The 24761-nt window shown below is 45.4% G+C and overlaps 1 protein-coding gene across 2 annotated transcripts in view; it reads left to right on the top strand.

The window, feature by feature from the left end:
* Positions 1 to 24761, top strand: part of LOC147706635 (uncharacterized) — a 131803-nt gene that overhangs the window by 106246 nt on the left and 796 nt on the right. For both annotated transcript variants that reach the window (XM_086933119.1, XM_086933120.1), the window contains 2 exons: positions 11246 to 11278; positions 12598 to 12641. In XM_086933119.1, coding sequence (XP_086789245.1) covers positions 11246 to 11278; positions 12598 to 12641 — 77 coding nt within the window. The remainder of the gene's footprint in view (positions 1 to 11245; positions 11279 to 12597; positions 12642 to 24761) is intronic.

The following is a 24761-nucleotide window of genomic DNA, read 5'->3' on the forward strand; positions in this document are numbered from 1 at the left end:
TCCACAACTAGTAAATAATGAGATTACCATGTGTATTTGGAACATAAACGGTTTAGCATCCAAATTAAATGACAAAGAAGTCCTTAATTACTTAAACCTCTTCGATATCATTTTCATTCAGGAAACCTGGGAGGAAAAATCATCGGAGTTACAAGGATATACCCTAGCTCTATTCCGGCAATAAAGAGGAAGGGCTTTGGACGTCGATCTGGGGGCCTTCAGTCCCTATTCGCAATAACCCGAGTAAATGAAACCTTACCTATAAAGATAAGTTTGACTCCTCCAAGTTGCATTCAGGCTTCAATAGTAAAACTGTTCCTGAATCAAATGGCACAAAAGGTAATAATGATAAACATTTATGTACATCCAAAACACAAATTAAAAACAGCCAAAGACCTGAGTAATGAATTAAAAAGAATAATGGAGGATGAGGCCACCGAACACATCATCCTGGCCGGTGACTTCAACACGTATCTCTTAGAGGGAGATTACGATGACGACACGACCCAGGAATTTACAGACGCATGGGGAATTCCAGCCCAAGGCCCCGCAAAACAAGTGAAGCACACACGGTGCTCCAAATTTCTTACTCAGGAACTGGAACACTTAAACTTAAGATCAGTAAACGGCCGCTTCAAGAAGGACAATCCACCAGTGCCAACATATCACTCGGTAAAAACATCGTCCCATCTGGATTTTACTTTTATGTCCTTATCTCTGTTTAAAATAATAACCACTTTCAAAATAGGCAACAATGTAGTGAGTGATCATATGCCACAGGAGTTGACGCTAAAAACAAAGACAGACCTACCACTGGAGGCTGATAAAAATATAGTTCCAGTAGAAGCGATAAACCTCAAGTGACTAAGATGCAACTCAACCAACATGGAGTTAGTATCAAGCAAAGCAAAAAATATACTAATCCTCGATAAGGAAAATTCAGAACACCCAATGGACAGTTGGGAAAAATTCATCACGTCACTTGGTGACAAAACTTCAATTGGGACTAATCAGAAACAGATTAGCAAGGCTGTCAACATAACAAAAAAGGCTATGAGCCCTGTCTAAAAAAAAACTAAACAGATCACAAACAACACCTTAAGGCAACTTTGTAAATCACCGGCAGATCAAAAACTGGAGCAATCTCTCTGAGAGTTGAATGCTCTCCTAAAGCGAAGGCTAAATTACTTTACGAGTCGAACATGAAAAATAGCGCCAAGTTTTGGCAATCAATTAATAGATTACAAAGCCCAACCCACCTTGGAATAAACTCTAACATCTCCGAAGCGGCCTGGGTCGACTTTCTTCATAATCATTTTAATGATACCAACTCTATACCTGCTCAAAGCGTCCATTTAGATGAAAAATTCTCCCAAGTTTCCACTCAACTACCAAGAGAAACGGACTTAACACTGACCCAAAGTTATGTTACAAGTACAAAAGAGGAGCCCATTAGCCTGGAAACTACCTTGATTCGGAAACAAATAGCAAAGGGAAGACAGGCTAGGGCCCCAGGCCCCAATGGCATTCTGCCAAAGCTGTACAAACATGACCCTGAATTTTGGAGCAATGCACTAGAACCTGTCTTCAAATATGCTTTCGAAACATCTATAAATCCACAGTCTTGGAGAGGCTCAATCATAAGCCAGATTTACAAACAAGGGAATAGGTCTGAGCCAAAAAACTATCGATTGATAGCCCTCATAGACACCGAGGCCAAATATTTTGCGGGGCTTGTTTTAAATGACCTAACAAATTGGGCTTCAGACAACCATATCATTTCACCAACACAAACTGGGTTCCGACAAGGTCAGGGAACAACATCAAATATTATGGCCCTAACTTTACTAACGGATGCAGCAAAACAGGGGAAAAATCCCCTGTTCCTCTGCTTCATTGACTTTACAGCTGCTTTTGACCATGTGGACAGTACAAAGCTCTGACAAAAACTTCAAGGGATGGGAATACCACCTCTGCTTCTGGACCAGTTAAGGAACGTGCATACATACACTTGGATAAGGATAAAGCTAGGTACAGGGACTCACGTATCAAAAGAAATCCCTACCTCAAAAGGGTTAAAACAAGGGTGCGTTCTAGCCCCGTCGCTTTTTAACCTCTATCTTGCGGACTTACCAGGGGAATTGGACAAGTGTAAAAATCATGCACCGAAGCTTGGAAATATAACCTTATCAAATCTGTTATATGCTGATGATCTGGTTCTGATAAGTCGAACTCCCATTGGATTACAGCATCTACTGAATGTGACTCACAGCTTCTCAGAACGGAACGCCCTGAAAATGAATTATTGCAAGACAAGAATAATGGCAGGAAATTATCATAGGAAGAAGAACTTCAACTGGTTCCTGGATGGGCATTGCTTAGAACAAGCACTCAGCTATAAATACCTAGGATTAATACTAGACCAAAACAACTCATTCAAGCCACAGATAGAGTCTGTGCGGAGGAAAGGGGTAATGGTATATTTAGCTATAAAACCACTAAAGAAGCTCACTCGATTCTTTAATAAAGGTCCTGCAAGCAAAACTTCATCCAACAATTACATACAGTAGGTCAGCAATGAAGGGTAACGATGCACTTGCGGTAGAAAATACAATAACCAACACATATCGATCCATCTTTCATCTCCCTATGTATGCGTCCCTGGCCCAAATACGGCTGGAGTTTGGGCTACAAAAACAATCAATTGAAAGAAGGGGAGCATACGTAAAGTGCTAGCATAAAATCAAAAAAGCAGCAGAAGGAGCCAAATTTGGACAGAGTTATTCCGCCCAGCAAAATCACCAGCTAGAGAGTACCTGCAGGACTCAATCAAACTCTTAGGACTGACAGACCTCTGGAGCATTACAATGTCACACTCTGTATTTAAAAGAAAATGTAACAAAGGTATGCCGACAATTGTGAGTTGCAGAAGATAAAAACACGCTATCCAAACGATCACACGGATGGGTAGTATTGAATACGTACACAGCTTTAAAACCACAATCTTGAAAATCGGAATAAAAACAACCACAAAGGAAACATTCTTAAAACTCCGCTTGGGGATTGGTGCAATTAATCAGTTTCTTCCCCCTTGGGAGAGAAAAGACGGGGATCAGCCCTGTCGCCTCTGTGGCTGCGGAGTGGAGGACCTATTACACGTTATTTGCACCTGCAATAACCTAAGGGATATAAGAATAAGCCTTTTAATACCTGTGTTCAACCAGTATGGAGTAAGGACCCGTAGACAGAGTCTGCTGTGTTTCAACCAGAGAGAGTGCAGCTGAACTGTCGACTAAAACAGTTTTTCGATATAACAACTAAGCGACTGGAAAATCTATGTACGCTGCCCTTAGAACATTCAACAACAGAAGCTTTGCCAAACGGATATACCCACTAAATAGAACAAGTGGGAGAGGATTCACTAACGGAGCCAATGTCCTAAAAACTCTTCCTATTCTTGTTACTTATAAAATAGTAACAGGTGGTAAAAAAGGCTTTCCACAGTGTACTTCATTATAATCATTCCGTAGGGGCTCCTCCTAACGAAGCGTCGCAAATTGTCGATGGAAAACAAGAGTTAAGGCAAATGACATTGTGGAGCCTCCCTACAACGGGCACGGCCCTCTTTACACCAACACTGCGAACCACTGGAAAAGGGCTATATGGTACATTGTAGGAGGTCAATATAACAGTGGTATCCGCCCTCCTCCACCTCCTTATTTCGCCTTTTCTTAATGAGTAACTGACATTAAATATGTGGACTATACACCAGTATTTTAAATATATATGAACAGATATTTTTAATAAGTTTTAATGTATGCAACGGTTTTAATTAATCATGCATAATAAAAAAAATCCATTCCATTCAGTTCCAAATTCAGCAGCTCTAACCAGGGTGCCACATCTTCTTCCCCAATGAACACCATACTGCCCCATTGAGGGAAACTTGCACTGGGCTGACCCGCTATAAACACCTAGATGTGACTCAATTCAAATTAGGCACTAGACAAGAGCAATATGCTGCCTAAAAAAAAATTAACATCCTAGAAAAAGCAAACACTCATAGGGAATGCAGTAAAGTATGTGACTTGTAAGCAGGAACAACATGGTCACCTTTTTCCTTTTACACTCATTATTCAGAAATTAGTGGGTGCTTTTTCCTGAAAAGTTAAGGCCATGACTTCAGGGCACAGAAGGGACCCGTTTCAATGCCTGTTGCTTATATCCTTACAAAAGGTAAGCGGTATGGTTTTAAAAGACCACATTCGTGAACACACTGCGCTGTACACATTTTGTTTTCCAATTCACGCATCAAGCAGGTATTTCAGTCCCTCCAGGAATAGAGCACTTTCCCACCCAGAAAAAGCAATGTTGTTCAAAGAGAAAACAAAACAAAAGTAGCGCTTCACTGGCAAACACTGTAAAGTGGCGCTAATGTGTTTAGGTGAGAATAAATCAATCTGGCCACCTTGCAACCACTCTCCCTTGCTTTAGTTAGTTATTTATTTTTCATATTTTGAATGTTTTATTTCTACCCATCCAGAGGCTGCACTTAAAAATTTAACAATGTCAGAAAATACCACTTTTCCAGCAAAAGTGTTTTTCTTTTTTGGATCCATTTCACAGGGGAGCAAATAAACGGTAGGAGGAAAGAGAGGGTAATACGAGTTTCTTGAAGTCACGGTTTTCACTAAATGAGGAGCGAGACAGAAAGAGAGGGAAGAGGGGGAACAGAGAGGTGGGGAGCAGCTGCCAGCGGCAGGAGAACTGGACACTGTCCTTATCTTCTTTGTGCATGAAGGAAAAGACAGAGGGCCTCCTTTATGAGAAGTGACGCATCGCTGCGTGAAAGCAGCGAAGCGTCAATTCTCAGTGCGCACTCCTTGTGACATGATTGATGCATCATATTTACTGGATGACGCATCATGTCGCAAGGAGTTTCAGATACATCAATATTTCTGACGTATCTGTATGGCGCAAAAGTGACGCATTGCTGGAGTGTGTCACGAAAGTGATGCAACTCCAGCAATGTGTCCTTTCACATGGGGCAAGCCCCATGTGAACGGGCCTGCGTCAGTCTTACGCCTGCTGTGATGCAGGCGTAAGATATTGAGGCATTTGCGTCCTAGAAGTGGTGCAGTGAAATCCTATAGATTTCACTGTGTCACTTTCTTGCAGCAGAACGCCCCCACTGCATACATTATACCTGGCGCAGGTATAATGTGGCGCAGGGGTTTACAAAGTGACACATCTACCTAGATGCGTCACATTGTAAATATGGTGCAACAAGGCACATTTTTTACGTCCCTGGTGTGTCACAAAAAATGACTCACCGGCGGCGTAAAAGTGAGCACAGCCTCATAAATAAGGCCCAGAGCCCTTTTCCTTCTCTGCCCGTTCCGCTCGTCCCCAAAGGCAGAGCCTTACATATCAGCCTTGGCGGTTTCTGCCGTCCGGGACGCATGTTTAAAAAAAAATGAGGGGAACAGAATCTATGAAATAAAGAGGTAGGGGCACGCTGTGCCCTGCCGATCCCGCCCACTTCGACGACTGGGCGGCAGTGAGTGCATTATAATAAATCTATAAATACATATTTACACCCTGAAACCAAGAGACCACTCTCAAACCGCAAAGAGTAACACATTATTACTATAGTCATGTATGTAAAGAGAACAGACATGTAACCGAGCACAGCCTGCAGTGAGTGCATTATAATAAATCTATAAGTACATATGTACACCCTGAAACCAAGAGACCACTCACAAACTGCAAAGAGTAACAGATTATTACTATAGACAGGTATGTAAAGAGAACAGACATGTATCCGAGCACAGCTGCAGTGAGTGCATTATAATAAATCTATAAATACATATGTACACCCTGAAACCAAGAGACCACTCACAAACTGCAAAGAGTAACAGATTATTACTATAGACAGGTATGTAAAGAGAACAGACTTGTATCCGAGCACAGCCTGCAGTGAGTGCATTATAATAAATCTATAAATACATATGTACACCCTGAAACCAAGAGACCACTCACAAACTGCAAAGAGTAACAGATTATTACTATAGACAGGTATGTAAAGAGAACAGACATGTATCCGAGCAAAGACTGCAGTCAGTGCATGATAATAGATCTATTAATACATATGTACAGCCTGTAACCAAGACACCACTCACAAACTGCACAGGTCCCTGTGTCCGACCCAAGCTCCATTCTTTCCAGCCTGAGCATTTGGATTTGACACTGTGAAACACAACTCGATAACCCAGGCTAGCGCTATCTGCTTCTAAGCACTACAGAACTTTAGAGTCTGCAAAAATTCATAACTTGACTTCTTATTATTGGATTTTTTGTCTTTTTGATCTTGGTTCATTTATCAAATTGTTGGCTGTTTTTTTAAACTGGTGTGGAGTACTTTTGTGGTTATTTCACCAATCTGGTAGCCCTGGGCCGTTGTGGAGATTAAGCAAGCTTAATGCCCAGAGTTGCAGAGTGTGAACCCATGATTAGGTCTGGCACCGAAGCGAGAATTATCGAGTCCATGGACATTTGAGCTCAAGACCCTGCCGCGTCGGGAATTGAACCCTGGTCCCGGGTCTGACTTCTGCTTCAGGGTCTGCCTGCTCTAACCAGTGAGCCACACTTCTCCACCAATCAACAGCCCAATTTCTCACACTATGTAACTGACCCCTCAGGGTCATGTGATCATGCAGGCAACCTTGGCTGAATTACAATTTGTGAGCCAGAGATGCCATTGGGGTTTAGGCTTCGATGCAGTTTTAGGGAAGGAACATAGGCCCTGGGTCCCTGATTAGCAGGAGCCCAGGGCCCACTCAGTCAAAGAACATCAGCAATTCAGCAAAAAGTGGGGGCATACCATGTAGGAAGAGGGCACTTTCTCGCAACGTTACATTATTATAATTTATTATTTGCACAAATCACCCAGGGAGGGGTATCTCGGCAGGAATTCTAGAAACCGAGCAGAAACTAACACAGTTAGAATAGATTGGTCTTAAGTAATTTGCTGAATTGGTGATGATCCTTGTAACTTCTCATTTGAAGAGGCAGCTTATTCCATTTACAAGGCGCTAGGGAAAGAATAGTACCTGCACCCTGACCAGGACTTTCTGACCTTAGGAACCGTGAGCAAAGATTTGTTGCAAAATCTTAAGTCTTGAGGGGGAGTAGCGAGTAAGCTTTGAAGATAGACAGGTAGGCCCTTTACCAAATAGAGCTTTGTGAGTTAAGCAGCAAAACTTAAAGATAATTCTGTTTTTCACAGGTAACCATTGTAAAGCATGTGGGGGGGAACTACTCTAGAGGGAGGATTGCAGATAAGACGGCCAGCAGTGTTCTCCACCACCTGAAGTTTAGATAGCAACAACTCATTTACTGAGGCCAAGGGTGCATTACCATAATCCAGACAGCTGATGACCAACTCCTGGACTAAAGTTTCCCATGCTCTGAGTGGTAATAAAGGAAAGTCCCTTCTCAGCAAACTCATCATGCAGAAGCATGAGCCTACAGTGGACACCATCTGATCTTTCATGGTGAGAGGTTGATCGATCCAGACCTCCAAGTTTATAACTACAAGTTTAGATGAAGGGGACATACCAAGTTCTGTAGACCACCAATCAGAATTCCAAAGCTGTTGAGCCTCCCAAACTGCATAATGTTTTTGCAGCATTTAGCTGGAGACAGTTTTTGGTCATCTAGGTGGCAATAACCTTCATCCCGGCAGAGAAAGAGTATTTAGTTTTGGCCAGATTTTTATCTAGGGAGATTAGAAGTTGTGTATCATCCACATATGATATACACTCAAAGCCAAAAGCTCTGACAATTTTGGCAAGGAGGGCAACACAAATGTTAAAAAGTGTAGGGCAAAAACTTGAGCCCTGGGGAACCCCCCATCCAATGTCATGGGACAAGATTTATAGGAGCCTAGAATACCTGTTTGGGTCCTGTCGGAAACGAAATCTGAAAGCCACTGTACCGCTCCTCCATGGATACCTATCTCATGAAGCCTCCAGAGTTACATGGGATAACATGCCATTTCAAGCGCTGGAGACAAGTCCACAGCACCAGAATAGATGGTATATTAGCATCGAGAGAGCATTTGATGTGGTCAGTGACCCCTACCAGAGCTGTCTCGGTGCTATGTGATGCTCTGAAGCCGGACTGTGATGAGTCTAGGATACTATTTACCTCCTTTTATTTTATGAGTAGTTTATTCAAATGCTTCTCTAATATCGTCTCATTCAAAGGGAGGAGTAAGATGGGTCGGTAACTGGCAAGAATGGTCAATGATAAATTGGCTTTCTTTTCTGGGTCTGACCTGAGCTCAGTGGCATTTAAAAACGTGAGGGGGCTCCCATGCAAGATATGCTGAATGGGCCCTCACACTCTCATCAGCAGGGACTGAGGACCTCCCTCCAGTATGAGTAAGCCTGGCCCAGGCGTCTGCGGTGGCTGCAGGGGCATTTGTTAAGCCTCTGCCTGAGCTACCTTCCAGTCCGATGGACTAGTTCGGTATTAATAGATAGATTCAACAGGGAACAAATTGAAGGTGCAAGCAGATTGGCAAGGTCAGCTGGCCAGTGTTCTGGCGTCCACTGATCGAGTCTATTATTAGAAATAACTATCTCAGTTTTATCAGCGTTTAATTTGAGATAGTTATGACTTATCCAGTCTTTAATGAAGAGCATTGTATGTTGGAAGAAATCCTTAGCCTCCTCCGTCTCGTCAATTGGAAAGATCGGCTGCATGTCGTCAGCGTAATTGTACACCTTCACTCCCCTGGATTGCAGAGCATGACTCAAGGGGCTGATGTAAATGTTAAACAGGTGGGGGAAAGAGATGAACCTTGATGGACACCACATGTGTTATTGACACAGGCCGAGGCAAAAGGAGCCGCCTAACAGATTTGTAGAGTGCTTTCTCTATAGACAGGTGTTCCGATGGCTCTGCCATTTTGTTGAGTTTGTTGAGGTCATTGAGTTGGATGGTCAGAGGTCCAGAGCTTGGCTGCAAGAGCACTTTAACAGGAAGGTACATTTCTGTGATTCAATGTTGTGCATTTTACCATGTGACATGTTTCAATGCATTTTATTTGAAAGGTTCTAAGATGTATGTTGACCTGGTCTTGGGGGCGTTGCTGTTGACTTGAAGCATCTTGAAAGAATAAAGCTTTGTTGGGGGTCTGTCAGTCACGTTCAGATTCAGGAAGGGAACTATAATCATTGTAGGAAAGATGTCCAATAATGAATATTGTTCAGTGGAAGATGCCGTTCGGTGTCCAGAGTTAGCTGATGTGTGTATGTCTAGTTCATACTGCAGTGGCGGTTTTGTGGTGTTTGGTTTTTGTGTTGTAGAACATGATTAGCTGCACTACATGGCAGACCTAACGCACCTTGGCAGCTGTAGAGAAAGGTAGGATGAGGAGTACATAGTGATTAGACCAAGACAGGAGAGTGTTCACTCATACACAAACGAGGGAGTGAGCGCCATATGAGCGAGGACATGCGTGTAATGGAGGAATATGGACCTGTCTGGGGAATAAAACTGGAAGATATTCTAGTAGTGTAATACTATCCGCAAAGAATAGGACGCAAGACATCTTTTACACGTTTCCAGTATATGTCCGCACCTTCTAGTGTTAATTCAATTTTAGCATTCAGATTTATTAGAATGCTGTTTCCTTTATGAATTGGGAATTCTGGGTTTCTGTAATTGTGTTTTTAATCTGTTAACACAGTAATTTCACCTGCTGCTAAAAATGCAACATGGTTGTCTTTGAGTTAACAGTATCCCTGGTTGTGCAGGAATCATCTCACACATGCAGGGTGAGTCTGGACGGAACCAAAATGAGATGTTTGTGGGTTTTTAATTAAGATCAGATTGAGTTTCTACTCTGTGCTCACCTCTTGTGCCAGCCAGGTGTCCAAAGGTGGGGTATGGCTGCTGCTCTCTCTTCATCTAATCACCTGATGACCAGGGGTGGGGTATGGCTGCTCTCTCTTCATCTCGTCAGATGGTGACCAGAGTTGGGGTATGGCTGCTCTTGCGTCATCTAGTCGCCTGGTGACCAGAGGTGGGGTATGGCTGCTCTCTCTTCATCTAGTCACCAGGTGACCTGGAGTGGTGTATGGCTGCTCTCCCTCTATATCTAGTCACCTGGTGAACAGGGGTGGGTTATGGCTGCTCTCACGTCATCTAGTCACCTGTTGACCAGGCGTGTTGTATGGCTGCTCTCCCTTCATCTAGTCACCTGATGACCAGAGGTGAGGTCTGGCTGCTCTCACTTCATCTAGTCACATAGTGACCAGAAGTGGGGTATGGCTGCTCTCTCTTCATCAAGTCACCTGGTGACCAATGGTGGGGTATGGCTGCTCTCACTTCATCTAGTCACATAGTGACCAGAGGTGGGGTATGGCTGGTCTTTCTTCATCTAGTCACATAGTGACCAGAGGTGGGGTATGGCTGCTCTCACTTCATCTAGTCACATAGTGACCAGAGGTGGGGTATGGCTGCTCTCACTTAATCTATTCACATAGTGACCAGAGGTGGGGTATGGCTGCTCTCTCTTCATCTAGTCACCTGGTGACCAGGGGTGTGGTACAGTTGCTCTCTCTTCATCGAGTGACCTGGTAACCAGAGATGGGGTATGGCTGCTCTCTCTTCATCTAGTCACCTGGTGACCAGAGGTGGGGTACAGCTTCTCTCTCTTCATCTAGTCACCTGGTAACCAGAGGTGGGGTATGGCTGCTCTCTCTTCATCTAGTCACCTGGTGACTAGAGGTGGGGTATGGCTGCTCTCGCTTCATCTAGTCACATAGTGACCAGAGGTGGGGTATGGCTGGTCTCTCTTCATCTAGTCACATAGTGACCAGAGGTGGGGTATGGCTGCTCTCACTTCATCTAGTCACATAGTGACCAGAGGTGGGGTATGGCTGCTCTCACTTCATCTAGTCACCTCGTGACCAGAGGTGGGGTATGGCTGCTCTCTCTTCATCTAGTCACCTGGTAACCAGAGGTGGGGTATGGCTGCTCTCTTTTCATCTAGTCACCTGGTAACCAGGGGTGGGGTATGGCTGCTCTGACTTCATCTAGTCATCTGGTGACTGGAGTTGGGGTATGGCTGCTCTCTCTTCATCTAGTCACCTGGTGACTAGAGGTGGGGTATGGCTGCTCTCGCTTCATCTAGTCACCTGGTGACCAATTCTCATCTTTTTTTTCACAGGAGCAGTCCCCTGATGCAGACCGCACTTACATGGTAAGACAAATGTAAAGCATCTCTCAGCAGAGAATGGTGTTTTTGATTGCTTAGATAAATGTTATTTTTTGACACCTCCTAAACTAGGTCACCTCTGTAAGTGTATCGCAATCCAGTGGGTGGTTGATAAGGCCTGGGTTTTCGATTACTCTGTCATAGCTATCTCAGCTGACAAAACAGAATCTTATGAACTGATATGCTGGGATAGTCTCCTTATAGATTGTATATTAGTTTTAGCACATGTCATTTCGTGGTTGTGAAGATGTGCTTGTGGCTACAATGTCTTTTAATTAACTCTCCAAAGGCCCTTTGGTGCTTTGGGAATAAAAAGAGGGACTGTTAATAGAAAGAGCTAAATGTTACCAGGCCTGAATTAGGATCTTTGGAAACTAATAAATAAATGGCACCAAGTCTGCGCTCAGAGGTGAGATGTTCCACAAGATGACAACCTTCTCTGAGAAGCATCCAGTCCTACAGTTGGATCTCTGCTGTGGGGGAGTAGACTGTTGACTATACACTTAGAGGTGTTGTGTTATATGAGACAACCTTCCCTGATAGGTATCTTACCTTACCGTTGGATCCCTTCTGTAAGGGGGTGCACCAGTTGTGCGCTCAGAGGCGAGATGTTCCACAAGATGGCTGTCTTCACCAAGCGCAATTCTGCCTTACAGTTGGAGCTCTGCTGTAGGGGAGCAGAGTGCCAACTTTACCAGTTGTACATTTAGAGGTGAGGTGTTCCACAAGATGGCACCTTCACTGAGAAGCATCCGGCCTTACAGTTGGGTCTCTGCTGTGGAGAAGTAGAGTGTTGACTGGTCCAGTTGTACACTTAGAGGTGTTGTGTTCTATAAGTCAACCTTCACTGAGAGGCATCCAGCCTTACAGTCGGATCCCATTTATAAGGGGGGTAAAGTGTGGACTACACCAGCTGTACATGTAGAGGTGAGGTGTTCCACAAGATGGCACCTTCACTGAGAAGTATCCCACCTCAAAGTTGGATCGCTTCTATAGGGAGGTTGGATCACTTGGTCCTGATTGGGGTAGAAGCCCATGATCAAGGGCCCTAGGAGAATCCAGTCCACTGTTCATCCACTTATTGAATTCACACCTATTCAGTGACATGTGAGATACAATCCTTCTTTCATTGTCTGCAAGAATACAATACCAAAATATATAAGAGAAATGATATACCAAATACAAAAGAGGAAACAAAAAAAAAAAAATTCCACAGAACACAAGTCAGAGTAAGACTGCCCATCACAATACAATCCATCAACATATCTTCTGAAGGTGTCCTAATACCTATCTTTTGCTTGCAGGCATTAAAGCATGGAGATAAGGCAACATACGACCACCTGCAAAGGTAAGCAATGGGAAACGTCACATTCTTCTCCTCACTGCAATATCTGCACTATCTTCAGCCGCATAGAAAAGCCATAAAAAAGCCCAGCATCACATGAATAGAAAGAATGACTGAGGCGATAAACCACTCTGGGGGAGTTGGGGGTAGATATATTATTTTTAGCACAGCACAACAGAGCAGCTAAAGTATGAATTTAAAATGGCCTGCTACTGCTTTCCTCCTTTGCACGACGCTCTTAAAGTCTGCCTAGTGAACCGCTCAACCTTTGCACTATGGTGCACAGATGTGTGCATGCTCTTTTGCATAAGATGTGTACTGGAAGCCTACTCTTCCAGGAAAACATTCAGGCCTAGATTTACTGACAGTTGAGGCAGTGCAGCAAGGCAAGTTGCTGAGCTGTGTTATGTGAACAGGAGAGAACTGAACTGCACCAGAAAAGGCCCTTTAACTGCTGAGACCTGGCATACAACATTCTCTGTCCTATCATGTGTGGGCTTAGGGAGACTGGATTTGGGGATAGGTTTACAGACTGAGCAGCAATGGCTATCCGATCCTCCAACAATGTTCTGTACGTATGTTCTAAGGACTTCACTTGGGGGCAACCTCTAACTGTAATGTTCGTCTTTACATCTGTGGCTGTAACTGAGGGGGAAGCATGAGGCAGACCAGAAGCAGTCTCCAACAATAAGGACACTGCAACCTGCTTCCTAATGTATCCACTGAGGGGCAGAGTATGGATGTACAAAGACTATAAGTTAATGGTTCAACCTCAGTGGATCAGCACAGAGTAAGGCTCAGCGCCAGCCTCACATTGGGGACCGAACTCCCTGATTGGCACCTTGGAGGGCAGTGTGCGTATGAGAATAATAACATGTGGGCACCTGTGGCTTTCACTAGTAGACGGTAGTCTGGCTAGCAAGTTCCCAACACTGTTTACAGAGGTATGTGATTTATAGTACTGTTTGGGTGGGGTGCAAATTAACTTTTAGTTATAACTAAAGCTTTTGAATTTCTTATGTTTGAGTAGTTTAAGTTTATTTTGTATAGGAATAGAACATTAAGTTATAATAAAATATGTTTGAAATAATAAATTAAGGAGCGGGTCCTCATGCTTGCTCCCCCTGCAACAGTACTCCAGTCCAGCTTGTCCGCAGTCCACTACTTGCTTTTAGATCTGCTGCCCTCCACTTGCCCTCTGCTTGAACCTCCTCTGCTTGTTTCTTGCCTTCTATTTAGCATGTTCTCTTCTGTTTTGCTTTTTTCTGCTTCTTTTTCTGCCCTATGCTCTTTTCTACCTTCTGTTTTGCCTTTTGCTGCTCTCTTTTGGCTTTTTCTGCTAGCTTTCCTGCCCTCTGTTTTTCTATACTCTGTTATGTCTTTTTCAGCTCTGTTTGCCTTTTTCTGCTAATTTCTTCCCTCTTCCCGCCGTTTCCCTCCTTTTGCCATTTCCCTCCTCCTGTGGCCCAGAGCTCCGCCCTCCCCCAGGACCTACTTAATGGAGGCTGCAGTGTGGCTACACAGCGGGTAAAAGTGATGCCTGTCTGCACCTGTCCTGAGTGCCTGGATCACACCCAGCACCAGGAGCCCTAGCCATCCTGCCACCCTCCACTACAGTGCTGAGGAGCTCTTGTATCTAGACATTACACACCAAAACAACAACTGCTGCACCACCTCCCTGCGAGCTACCAAAGGTCTCTCCACCTGCCACCATTGCTGCTTCTCCTGCAATACAGGATCTCCAGTCCACACAAGAGCCTGCACCACACATCCCCTAAAGGCCACGCACAACACAAACCTCTCCAATGCATCTTGCTCAACGCCTGTTCACTCTGCAACTAGGCCACTGCAATCTCCTCCAACCCTGACATCACCACCACAACATCTGATGGCTACACCAAGACTGCACTAACAAACACAGCGGAGGCATTGCAATCATCTTCGAGGAAACCATCCAATGCTTTGCCACCAAAGTGAGACCACACACCTCTCATGGAACACCTCAACTTCCAACTACAGACCAATGCCCAGACAATGATAAAATGCACCAAGGAACCTTGACCAACTTTCTGCAATGCCATCACCAACCTCATCGCCCCCCTAGCCATAGACTCCTTCCACTGTGTCCTAATTTGTGACCATAATTTCTACATAGATGATCCCAACAACGCTAACTCCACCCCCCTCCAAGAGAAGCTGAAAAAAATCAGCCTCACCCAACTGGTCACTGAACCCATGCACAAAGCTGGGCACACACTCAATCCGATCTCCACCTCCAGAAACAGAGTTAAATCCAGCCACATCACAGAACGAACCTGGTCCGACCATGCCATCATTCACTTCAACATCTTCGGTGCTCAGCACACCACCAACAAGCATCACAGCTCCAACCGCATCTGGAGCAAGGTAACAGAGACACAGTGGACTTAGGCCCTCACCGACACCCAACCTGATGCCTCATCAGACCTATAACAGGCCACCCAGAATTTCTCTGCATGGATCACCAAATGCATCAAAAGAGTCACCCAGACGAAAGTAGAAAAACCACCAAAACCACCAAAACCTCAAAACAAGCCAGCTGGTACACCCCAGAGCTCAGAACTACCAATCGCAATTTCTTCTGTCTCGAGAAATGATGGCACTCCACCAGAAACCCCATCAACTGAGCCGCTCACGAAGCAGGCCTCCGCAATTACTAACTGAGCATCAAGGAAGCCAAGAGAAAAACCATCACAACCCGCATCGATATAGCAACTAACCACACAAAATACCTATTCAAAATAGTAAAGAGATTCTGCAGACGGTGTGAAAACAGGAGGTGGCCACTGCATTGTTGTTTCCTGGTCAGTTCAGTGTCAAGGATGCTGCCTAGATTGTGGGCATAGTCCGTTGGCCTGGGTGTAGGACTGGTGCCGCTGACCGTCAGCTGTGGTTCCTTATGGATGTGTTTTCCCAAAGGTCAGCACTTCTGTTTGTTCTGGTGGTGGATGGGTCGTCTGGGAGCAGGAGGATAAGTTGAGCAGTGTCTGCATAGGCAAATATGTTGAGACTGTACGATCTGGCAATGTCTGCGAGGGGGGTCATGTAGGGGTTGAACAAGGTGGGGCTGAGGGATGATCCTTGGGGTATGCTGCATATGATGTTCTTGGATTCGGAAGTGAAGTGAGGATACCAGACGCTCTGTGGGCATCCTGTAAGGAATGAAGCAATCTTCTTGAGGGCGTTTCACTGTATGCCGATGTTGTAGAGTATGTTGATGAGGGTGTGGTGGGATATGGTGCTGAACGCAGCCGAGAAGTCGAGCAGGATCAGAGCTACAGTCTCCCCATTGTTGAGGAGGGTTCTGATGTCGTCTGTGGTAGCGATCAGTTCAGTCTCTGAACTATGGTTGGCTCGAATCCCAATTGGGAGGCATCAAGCAGGTGGTTTTGTACCAGGTATCTGGTGTGCTTTTAGTTTATGGCCTTCTCGAGTACCTTGTCAGGGAAAGGGAGCAAGGAGATTGGTCAATAATATTCGAGTTTGCTGGGGTCAGAGGAGAGTTTCTTTAGGAGGGGGTCTGCCCTCTGCGTGTTTCCATCTGTCCTGGAAGGCTGCTGTGGTGATGGAGGTGTTGATGATGCTGGTGAGATCCCTGCTCATTTGATTGGTTTTGAGGATGAAAAGCCAGTTGGGGATGGTGTGCGCTGATTGGCCAAGGTTGTTGAGGTTATACGTGGCTGCTGGGTTAGAGAATTTTCAGATGGATTCCAGTCAACATCAGAAAGAGCCTCACTCAGGGCCTCGTCACTGGCCGCCTTGACTACGGCAACATACTTTATGCTGGATTCTCCACCCGCTCCTCAGGTGACTACAGGTCATACAGAATGCTGCAGCCAGACTCATCCTGAACCTTTCCAAATGGGCTCACATCACCCACATCTCAGCAACCTCCACTGGCTCCCCATCCACAAGATATACCAGTTCAAGTTCCTCACGCACACCTACAAAGCCCTACATGGTCAAGGACCGTCCAACACCAACCACCAACTTAACTTCCTTCTACCCGCAGGACACTTGCGCTCCCCCGCACTAGCCCTTGCACCCACCGAACGCATCCTCCACAGCTGCAACGGGGGCCGCTCCTCCTACATTGCCGCCAAGAGCTGAAACAACCTGCCCCTCCACCTCCAAACTGCACCCTCCTTGGAAGACTTCAAAAAGAAACTCAAGACTCAATAAAATTGCGATTACCAAACTTGCAAATGGAAAGCCTTTTCCGATGCATCAAAGGCTTTCCATTCGCAACTCAGGTAATCACAACTTTTTGCAATTACCTAAATTGCTAATGCATTCAGGGAATCACAATTTGTAATTCCCTAAATGTGATGCATCAAGTCTTTCCTAAATGCAAACTGTGCCTTTAGGAAATGCTAATTAGCATCAACATCAATTTTTCAAAGTGACATGTGGCGCACACACATGCCATTAGAGCATGTGTGTGCACCACATGTGCACAATTACCTTTTTGGGGGGTGCATCAGGTGGGCCTTAGGCCCCCTGGCACCCTTGCAATTGCATTCGCAATTTCTGAATGCATTCCCATGTATTCATTCCCATTCATTCATTCGCAATTTGCGATTCGCTATTAGGTAATTGTAGGAAAGCAGGATCTGCTGCTTATGGTTATCCCCACTTTTTGCTTGATGTGATGCTGTTTTTAACTAGTCTGACTGGGATCCTGCTAATCAGGACCAACGTCTAACCACTATCTCTTTAAACTGTTGAGTTATGTACTTAGGTGCACCCCAGATTGGATTCTGGGGTACCCTTGTCAGTCCCTAGTATATGGTACCCAGTTACCCAGGGCATAGGTACCCCAGAGGTCTCCTATGGGCTGCAGCATTCATTATGCCACCCATGAGCGACCATTCAAAATGGAACTACAGGTCTGCAATTGCAGCCTGTGTAAGTTGGTGCATGCACCACTTACTAAAGATATGGGTTTGCTATATTTAAGTGTCACTGCACTCAAAACCTATAAGTCAACCCATAGCAGACCTTTACAATCCTGAGGACAGGGTGCTTGGTTCTAAGTGAGAGGGTGCTCTTGCCTGACACCCCTGAAGTCTACGGAGTACATTCTCCCGGATTATAAATGAAGCCGCCATATAGAGGGGAAAAGCATAATCACGCAATGACCATCTCAAAAATGGCTGTAACTAATCCTATCATGTTTGGTATGGTGTAGGAGGTATGATTCCAAGCACTGGAAGAGCCCTCCGTTAGGCTCTCAGTGTTCCTGGTACCAGCCTTCTAGTACTGAACAGGACAAAATGGTTGCTTCCGACCAGAGACACACGTCTGCCCTCTTGCTGCTGAGCCAGGCTTGAGTAGGGGAAGGCAGAACAATAGACATCGTATCACAAGGAGGTGTGACCACCTCCCAGACAGGATTTAGCGTATTAGGGCTGGGTGAGAGAGCTTGCCAGCTCCTGAAAGACTGCATGAGTGGCACATTTATTGGTCCTGTGCATAGTGCAGTTCAAACCAGTCATTGGAGCCGTTGGCTCCTGCTCTGGAGCGAAACTGGACAAAGGGCATGGGAGTAACCTCCCCCCTGTCCCGCCCCGCCCCTGGGAGGGTCCCCTGAATCTTTCCAACCATTTCCCTAAGGTATTTAAGGGCTTACCTAGGTGCAGGTCCCTAGACTCATCGTGGTATAAGATTGAGAACTGAAACCACTGCACTTCTACCGTCTCGGCACTCTGGACTTTGCTAGCCTTCGTTTGGGCCTGACCTCATCTCCCTTCCAGTCTGCTGCATCGTCTGTTCCTGTGCACCATACAGTAACCTTTCAAGGCCTGTGAAGCAAAAAGGACAATCAAAGTAATCCCCCTTGGAGTGAAGGAGCCACTCCCCTGCATGTGTAGGTACAGCAACTATGTCAACAGGTCTGCAGATCCCGAGCCCCTCTGGACTCCGTGAGCTCTGCAACACAGGTGGTGGTTTTCCTCAGCTCCTGAAGCCTGATCTACCCTCTTACCAAGTTTGAGGCCAGTATTTCTTGTGAGGGTTGCAATAACCGAACCCCTGGGTACAACGTCCCCTCTGCAGTTGCAAAGGCTTGTTGACATCTTTGCACAAAGAACTTTAGGCTCCAAGTAGCCCCAACCTCGAGCACCTCCATTAACCAGAATCTTCAGCCACACCACATCATGTGCATCATGACCTGCCTCTTTTGGTGAGCTGTTTGAGGTCCTCTCACGACTCCTGTGCCTTTGGCCCGTGGGTTAATTTGAGGGTCACTTTTGTTTTCTTTGGGCTTCACTGACTTCTCGGGCCTGCCTTGAGTCCTCTGCTTGTGGTGAGTCTCCTGGACCTTTCAGGACCCATCTGTGCCCTTTCTTGACTTCCTGTATATGTTGCATTTGCCAAGGCTTGTGGTGAGGGGACTCCGACCCCTCACCACTTGAAATCCTTTGTGGGACAGCTCGTATCTAGGTCCTGGTTGTCCTCATCATCGCCTGGCCCTCGCAGCTGCAGAGCCAAGGTCACTGTCATCCTTCCTGAAGCAACAGTCTTCTAAGTCTCCTGGTCACCCCAAGTGAGACAGACACTGTGTCCTCTGCTTTCAGGTATTTCTCTTCAATAATCCACGTTTGTATTCCTCCAGACTCTTTCTCCTCTTCCAGCAGCAGCACTTTCCTGTAGTCCTCCACTGAGTTTGACGGGGGTTTCCGACACCACTTCACACCTATGCACCCGGTTTTCCATCAGATAGGTAACTCGGGTATTTTTTTTTATTTATTTATTGGATTTGCAAGGCGCTCAGCTACCCAAAAAGGGTTTCCCGGGGCCATGGCGGACAGGGAGCAAGACAAACATGAGGCGGTCAGATTGAATTATTGATTAAATAGCCAGGTCTTAAGATTTCTGCGAAAGTGGGTATAGTCAGTTTCTTTACGAATGTTAGAAGGCAGAGTATTCCAGAGTGAAGGGCCTGGGCAGGAAAAAGATCTCCGCCCCATTCTGGAGTTCGACCCTGGGTACAACAAAGTTGCTTATGCTACTGGAGTGTAAGTGAAGGAACATAGGGACGAACAAGGGTTTGGCGGTATAGAGGGGCAGTACCTGCCTTGGTTTTGAACATATAGCTCAGGGCTTTGAACTTAATACGGTTCTCCAACCTGAGCCAATGTGTTAGTCACGAAGGTGTCTAGAACTAGGGGAGGTCCTGGGGATTCTGCATAAGAGTCTAGCTGCAGAATTCTGGACCAGCTGAAGTCTGCGGGTCACAGCCTTGTTTGAGCCAAGGTAAAGAATGTTGCCGTAATCGAGCTGCGATGTAATGAGGGCATGGACCACGGTTTTTTGTGTGGAGACTGGAGGCATCCATAGGATTTTCCTCAGCCATGTCAGAATGGTGAAGCATCGCGCTGTAACTTTAACAGCTTGTTGGTTCATGGACAGTGAGTCGTCAATGATGACGCCCAGGTTCCGAACATGGCTAGTTGGTTTGGGAAGGATGCCCATCTCAGTCGGCCAGTGAGAAGGGCACCAAAGGTCTCTCTGCTTGCCCAAGATGAGAACCTCAGTCTTCTCTCTATTCAGCTTCAGGTAATTTTGTGTCATCCAGTTGGAAATACTCCTGAGGCCTTGTTTGAGACAGGATGGCGCCAGGGGGTTGGAGTTAGAGAGGGAAAAATAATCTGGGAATCGTCCGCATAAGTGAAGAGAGTTAGACCAGCCTGGTCCGGCCGCGATGTCTGCCAAAGGTCTGACGTACAAGTTGAACAGAAGTGGGCTAAGGATTGAGCCCTGAGGTACCCCATGAGGTGAGGTGTGGATTTTGGAGCAAGCTGTAGCTGAGACGATTTGAAAAGTGCTGTTGTTCAAAAAGGAGATAATCCAGTCCAGAGCAGAGCCGCAAATACCAGACGATTTTAATGTGTGAATTAGCAGTTCATGAGATGTAGTATCAAAAGCCGCACTAAGGTCCAGCAAAATAAGTGCGACTGTCTGTCCTGCATCGAGGTATTGACGTAACCTCTCAGTGACTCCTAGTAGTGCTGTCTCTGTGGAGAAACCAGCACGAAAACCTGAATGAGAAGGGTGGAGAGTGTTGTTGGTTTCAGTGAACTGTGAGAGAAGAGAATGGACATGTTGTTCCAAGATTTTGAAGAAAATAGGCAGGAGAGAGATGGGTCTGTAATTGGTCAAAACTTCAGGATCAGCCGCTGTTTTTTTCAGAAGGGGAGTAACCATTGCATGTTTCCAGTGTGCTGGAACCGTGGATTCTAGCAATGAAGCATTTAAAGTATTAATAATCACCTGCAAGTGGTGGGTATCCAATTGTTTCAAGATGTTGATAGGGAGGGGATCTTTGGGCGAGACAGATTTGACTTTGTCTAAGATAATTTTGAGTTCATCAATGTTTAGGAGTGGCCAACAGTCTAAATGAGTTGTAGGAAAAGAGGACTTAAGGGTGACCTTGTGCAGTGGGGGAGTGGTGGAGTCTAGAGAGGGTGAGACCAATGTTGAAGTTGCAGTTTGGGCAAGATTGTCACACTGTTGATCATTTAGGGCTAGATGTAGGAAGGCCATTACCGGTCGGTAACGGCCGAAATCGGCCGTTACCGACCGGCAATAGGCTTTTCCTATGTAGGTGGCAAATTTACCGATTTGGTAAATACCGAATCGGTATTTACCGAATCATCATTTACCGATTCGGTATTTACCGAATCGGTAAATAAAATGTAGGAAGCACTTTGAAGAGTGCTTCTGTGCTTACAGGATTCGTTATTTACCACCAACTATTAGTTGGTGGTAAATAACGAATACCTCTGTAAATGCAAATCTGTGCATTTACACCTGTGCCATGTGACAGACATACATGCCCTTAGGGTATGTATGTGTGCCACATGTAGACACAAACACTATTCAGGGTTGCATCAGGGTGTCAAAGTGACACCCTGCCACCATTGACTCTTTCCCTATTTTACCGAATCAGTAATTACCGATTCGGTAATTGACATTCATTCCTATGGGCCTCCAGGCCCATAGGAATGAATGGCAATTACCGAGTCGGTAATTACCGATTCGGTAATTACTGAATCTTAACGATTCAGTAATTTTTACCGATTATTTATCTACATAGCATTTACCGATTCGAAAATACCGAATCAGTAAAATTCTGTATTTTCGAATCGGTATATTTAAATTACCTACATCTAGCCCCAAGTGGTAGAGGGTTAGCAACAGTTTTAGAGCCTACCAATTCTTTCACCACTCCAAAAAGAGTTTTTGAGCGATTGGTGGATTCTGTGATGGTTTTAGAAATAAAGGTGGCTTTAGCCATGTTGCATAAATTGTGGTATTTATTTATAGCCTTCCTATAACTGAGTTTCCGGTCAGGTGCATAGCTTCTTCGTCATTTCCGTTCTAAAGCTTGGCATTTGGATTTTTCCGCTTTGAGGGAGTCATCGAACCATGGTGCTGGGGAACAATGGTTGATAGGTTTTTTATGAGAGAGGAAGACAGAGATCTATGGCATTGGAAAGCCAATTCTGAGTCTTTAAAGCAAGAGCGTCAGCTTGTTGGTCGGCCGAGGGGACATCAGAACATAAGGCGTTATTTAAAGCAGTTAGGTCAAGTTTTTTCCAGTTCCTTTTAGAGGTCGTCCGAGGAGAAAAGGGAGGAGTGGCGGAGGTAGGCAGAGTGAGGCTAAAATTGGAAAGAAAGGGGTCCGACGAGCAAATGGGGATTGCAGGATTGCAAGTAATTTCGGAAAGACTGGAGAAGATTGGGTCCAACAGATGGCCTGCTTTGAGTGTGGGGCCAGAGTTAAGTAGGCTGATGTTTAGGGCAGCTAAATCGTCAATGAAATCACTGCATGTTGTGTTGGAGAGGTCCTCTAGATGTAATTTTAGGTCCCTAATGAGAGAAAAAATGTTGGAGCTCAAGATTAGAGGGGTGATGTGGCTGGGGAAGGTGGTGGCCCATGGTGTCGGATACCCAGGAGGGCGATAAACAAGCAAACCAGAAAGCGTAAAGTTTGGATTGAGTGCTAATTTGAAAAGGGGGGCTTCGCAATTAGGGATATCTAATGGGTCAAATCTGCATTGCAGCCTGTTATTAAAAATAATGGCGATGCCACCTCCTGTTTTCAGTGCTCTATCTTTCTGAGTAATGGCATAGTTGGATGGAAGACCGGCAGCTAGATCAGGTCCGGCGCTCTCATGCAGCCAAGTCTCGGTGAGAAATAGAGCATCTGGCTTTTCATCACAGAGAAGGTTAAACATGTCTAGTTTGTGTTTTGGGAGTGAGCGACAGTTTCAACTGAGGAACGAAAAGTTCTCAGTGAGGGGAGCAGTGTGAGGGATTTGTGCGTTGTAGTTAATAGTGGAGGGGGCTAAGGCTGAAAATTAAGGGAGGAAAAGTTACAATTGTAGCACGTTTCGTTACCTGTGTGCGTGGCTGAAAGTATTTGACATCCTTTTAGAATGGGGGGGGGGGGGGCAGAGCGCCAGAATCTGATCTGGTGAAAGAACAGCTCTGCCTGGGGATAATTGAGCAGGGGTCATGGCCCCTGGTCCCGTTCGGGCACGGACAGGCGCAGACGGGCTTGCCTTTGGCATGCCTTCGGCGCGCCAGCTGCGCGCGCCAGCTGCTCGCGTCCGCTGCGCGGGTTGCCTGTCATCTGTTTTAAGTAGTGGAAGGGCTCTAGGTCACGTGACCGTCGGGGCTCGGCCTCTACTTGTCTCACCAGTAGCGCCTAAGCAGAGTGGACTGAAACTGCCCAACATTCTCCACAACAATCAGGCCAGAAGCCCGCGGTGGACCGGGGTGATTACAATTAAACAGTGCTGCCTGTAAGGATTTGTGCAATTTTAAAAAGGTTGGTGCAGTTAAAAAAACAGTAGTTTCAGCAAAGAAAACAAGGCAAATTCTACTCACAGATCACGCTGCCTTTACAGATTGTTCGCGCGTGCGCTGCGCAGGTTGCCTGTCTGTTTTAAGTAGTGGACGGGCTCTAGGTCACGTGACCGTCGGGGCTCGGCCTCTACTTGTTTCACCAGTAGCGCCTAAGCAGGGAGGACCATGGTATCCACCAGTAGGGTGGCTCTCCAACCTTCCGTCTTCCACAGGGTTTCTTCAGGGTGCACTGGGAAGGGTCTCTAATCTTTAAAAATCCAACTGCGACTTGCATATAGACGTGTATGTAGCACACATAGTGGCAACACACTGCACACAGACTCCGTGGGGTCCCTATTCGTTCACCTTGGGTTGTTCCTTGGGGTCCCAGCAATTCTACATCCTCTCGACATTCTTTTGACTCAAATTGTGGTTCTTATATCACTTTCTTAGTATATGGGTTGGTCCCCCTGGTGCCCACTGTGTATTAGTGCTATTTACTGTGATTTATTTGCTTAAGTATTGTGTCCTTTGTGTCTATCTCCGTGTGGGAGATACTGTAACGTAGTAGATAGTGTTACATAATAAATACATATTTTTGTAAATACTATGTGTGGTTATCTTCTCATTTAATCTATACTATAAGGTTGCATTCTGGTAAAACAAGCTGCTTTACACTCTGAACTAAGCCTGAAGGTTCCTTTCCACAGCTACCACTTAGAGAGTTTCTAAGGTTGTCTGAAATCTCTTAAATCTCCATAAGGCGTGTCTGGACTGGTGCAAGGTGCCCAAGGACAGCATATACCCGGCCAACTACTCACAGTAATGTTTAGGAATCACAATCTATTTTGTGATTCCTTCATACATAAGGAATTGCAATTCCTAAATAACGATTCCTTAAAAATCGCTATTTAAGAATCACAATTCCTTATGTTGAAATATGTGGCCGTTAACTAATAATAGAGGGAAATATAGACACCTTCAGTTTTATTGAGCATGAAACCCCAATAAAACCCCCCAAAATTAAAATGCGTACATAGCTGATGTAGCACAAAAAAAAGTTAATATCATTGAGACCACCCAGGATATTTAATCCTCTCAAACTCTTGGGAAGGGGGTATTTCACCTGCAGAACGAGCAGTCTAACTACACAAGTACTCAGACCAACACTTTGGACAGGTAGAGTCTTAAAATATGGGACAGTGTCTCTATTGTCTACACTTCCCC

This window comes from Lissotriton vulgaris, chromosome 7 (assembly GCF_964263255.1).
Source record: "Lissotriton vulgaris chromosome 7, aLisVul1.2, whole genome shotgun sequence".
NCBI classification, from domain to species: Eukaryota; Metazoa; Chordata; class Amphibia; order Caudata; family Salamandridae; genus Lissotriton; species Lissotriton vulgaris.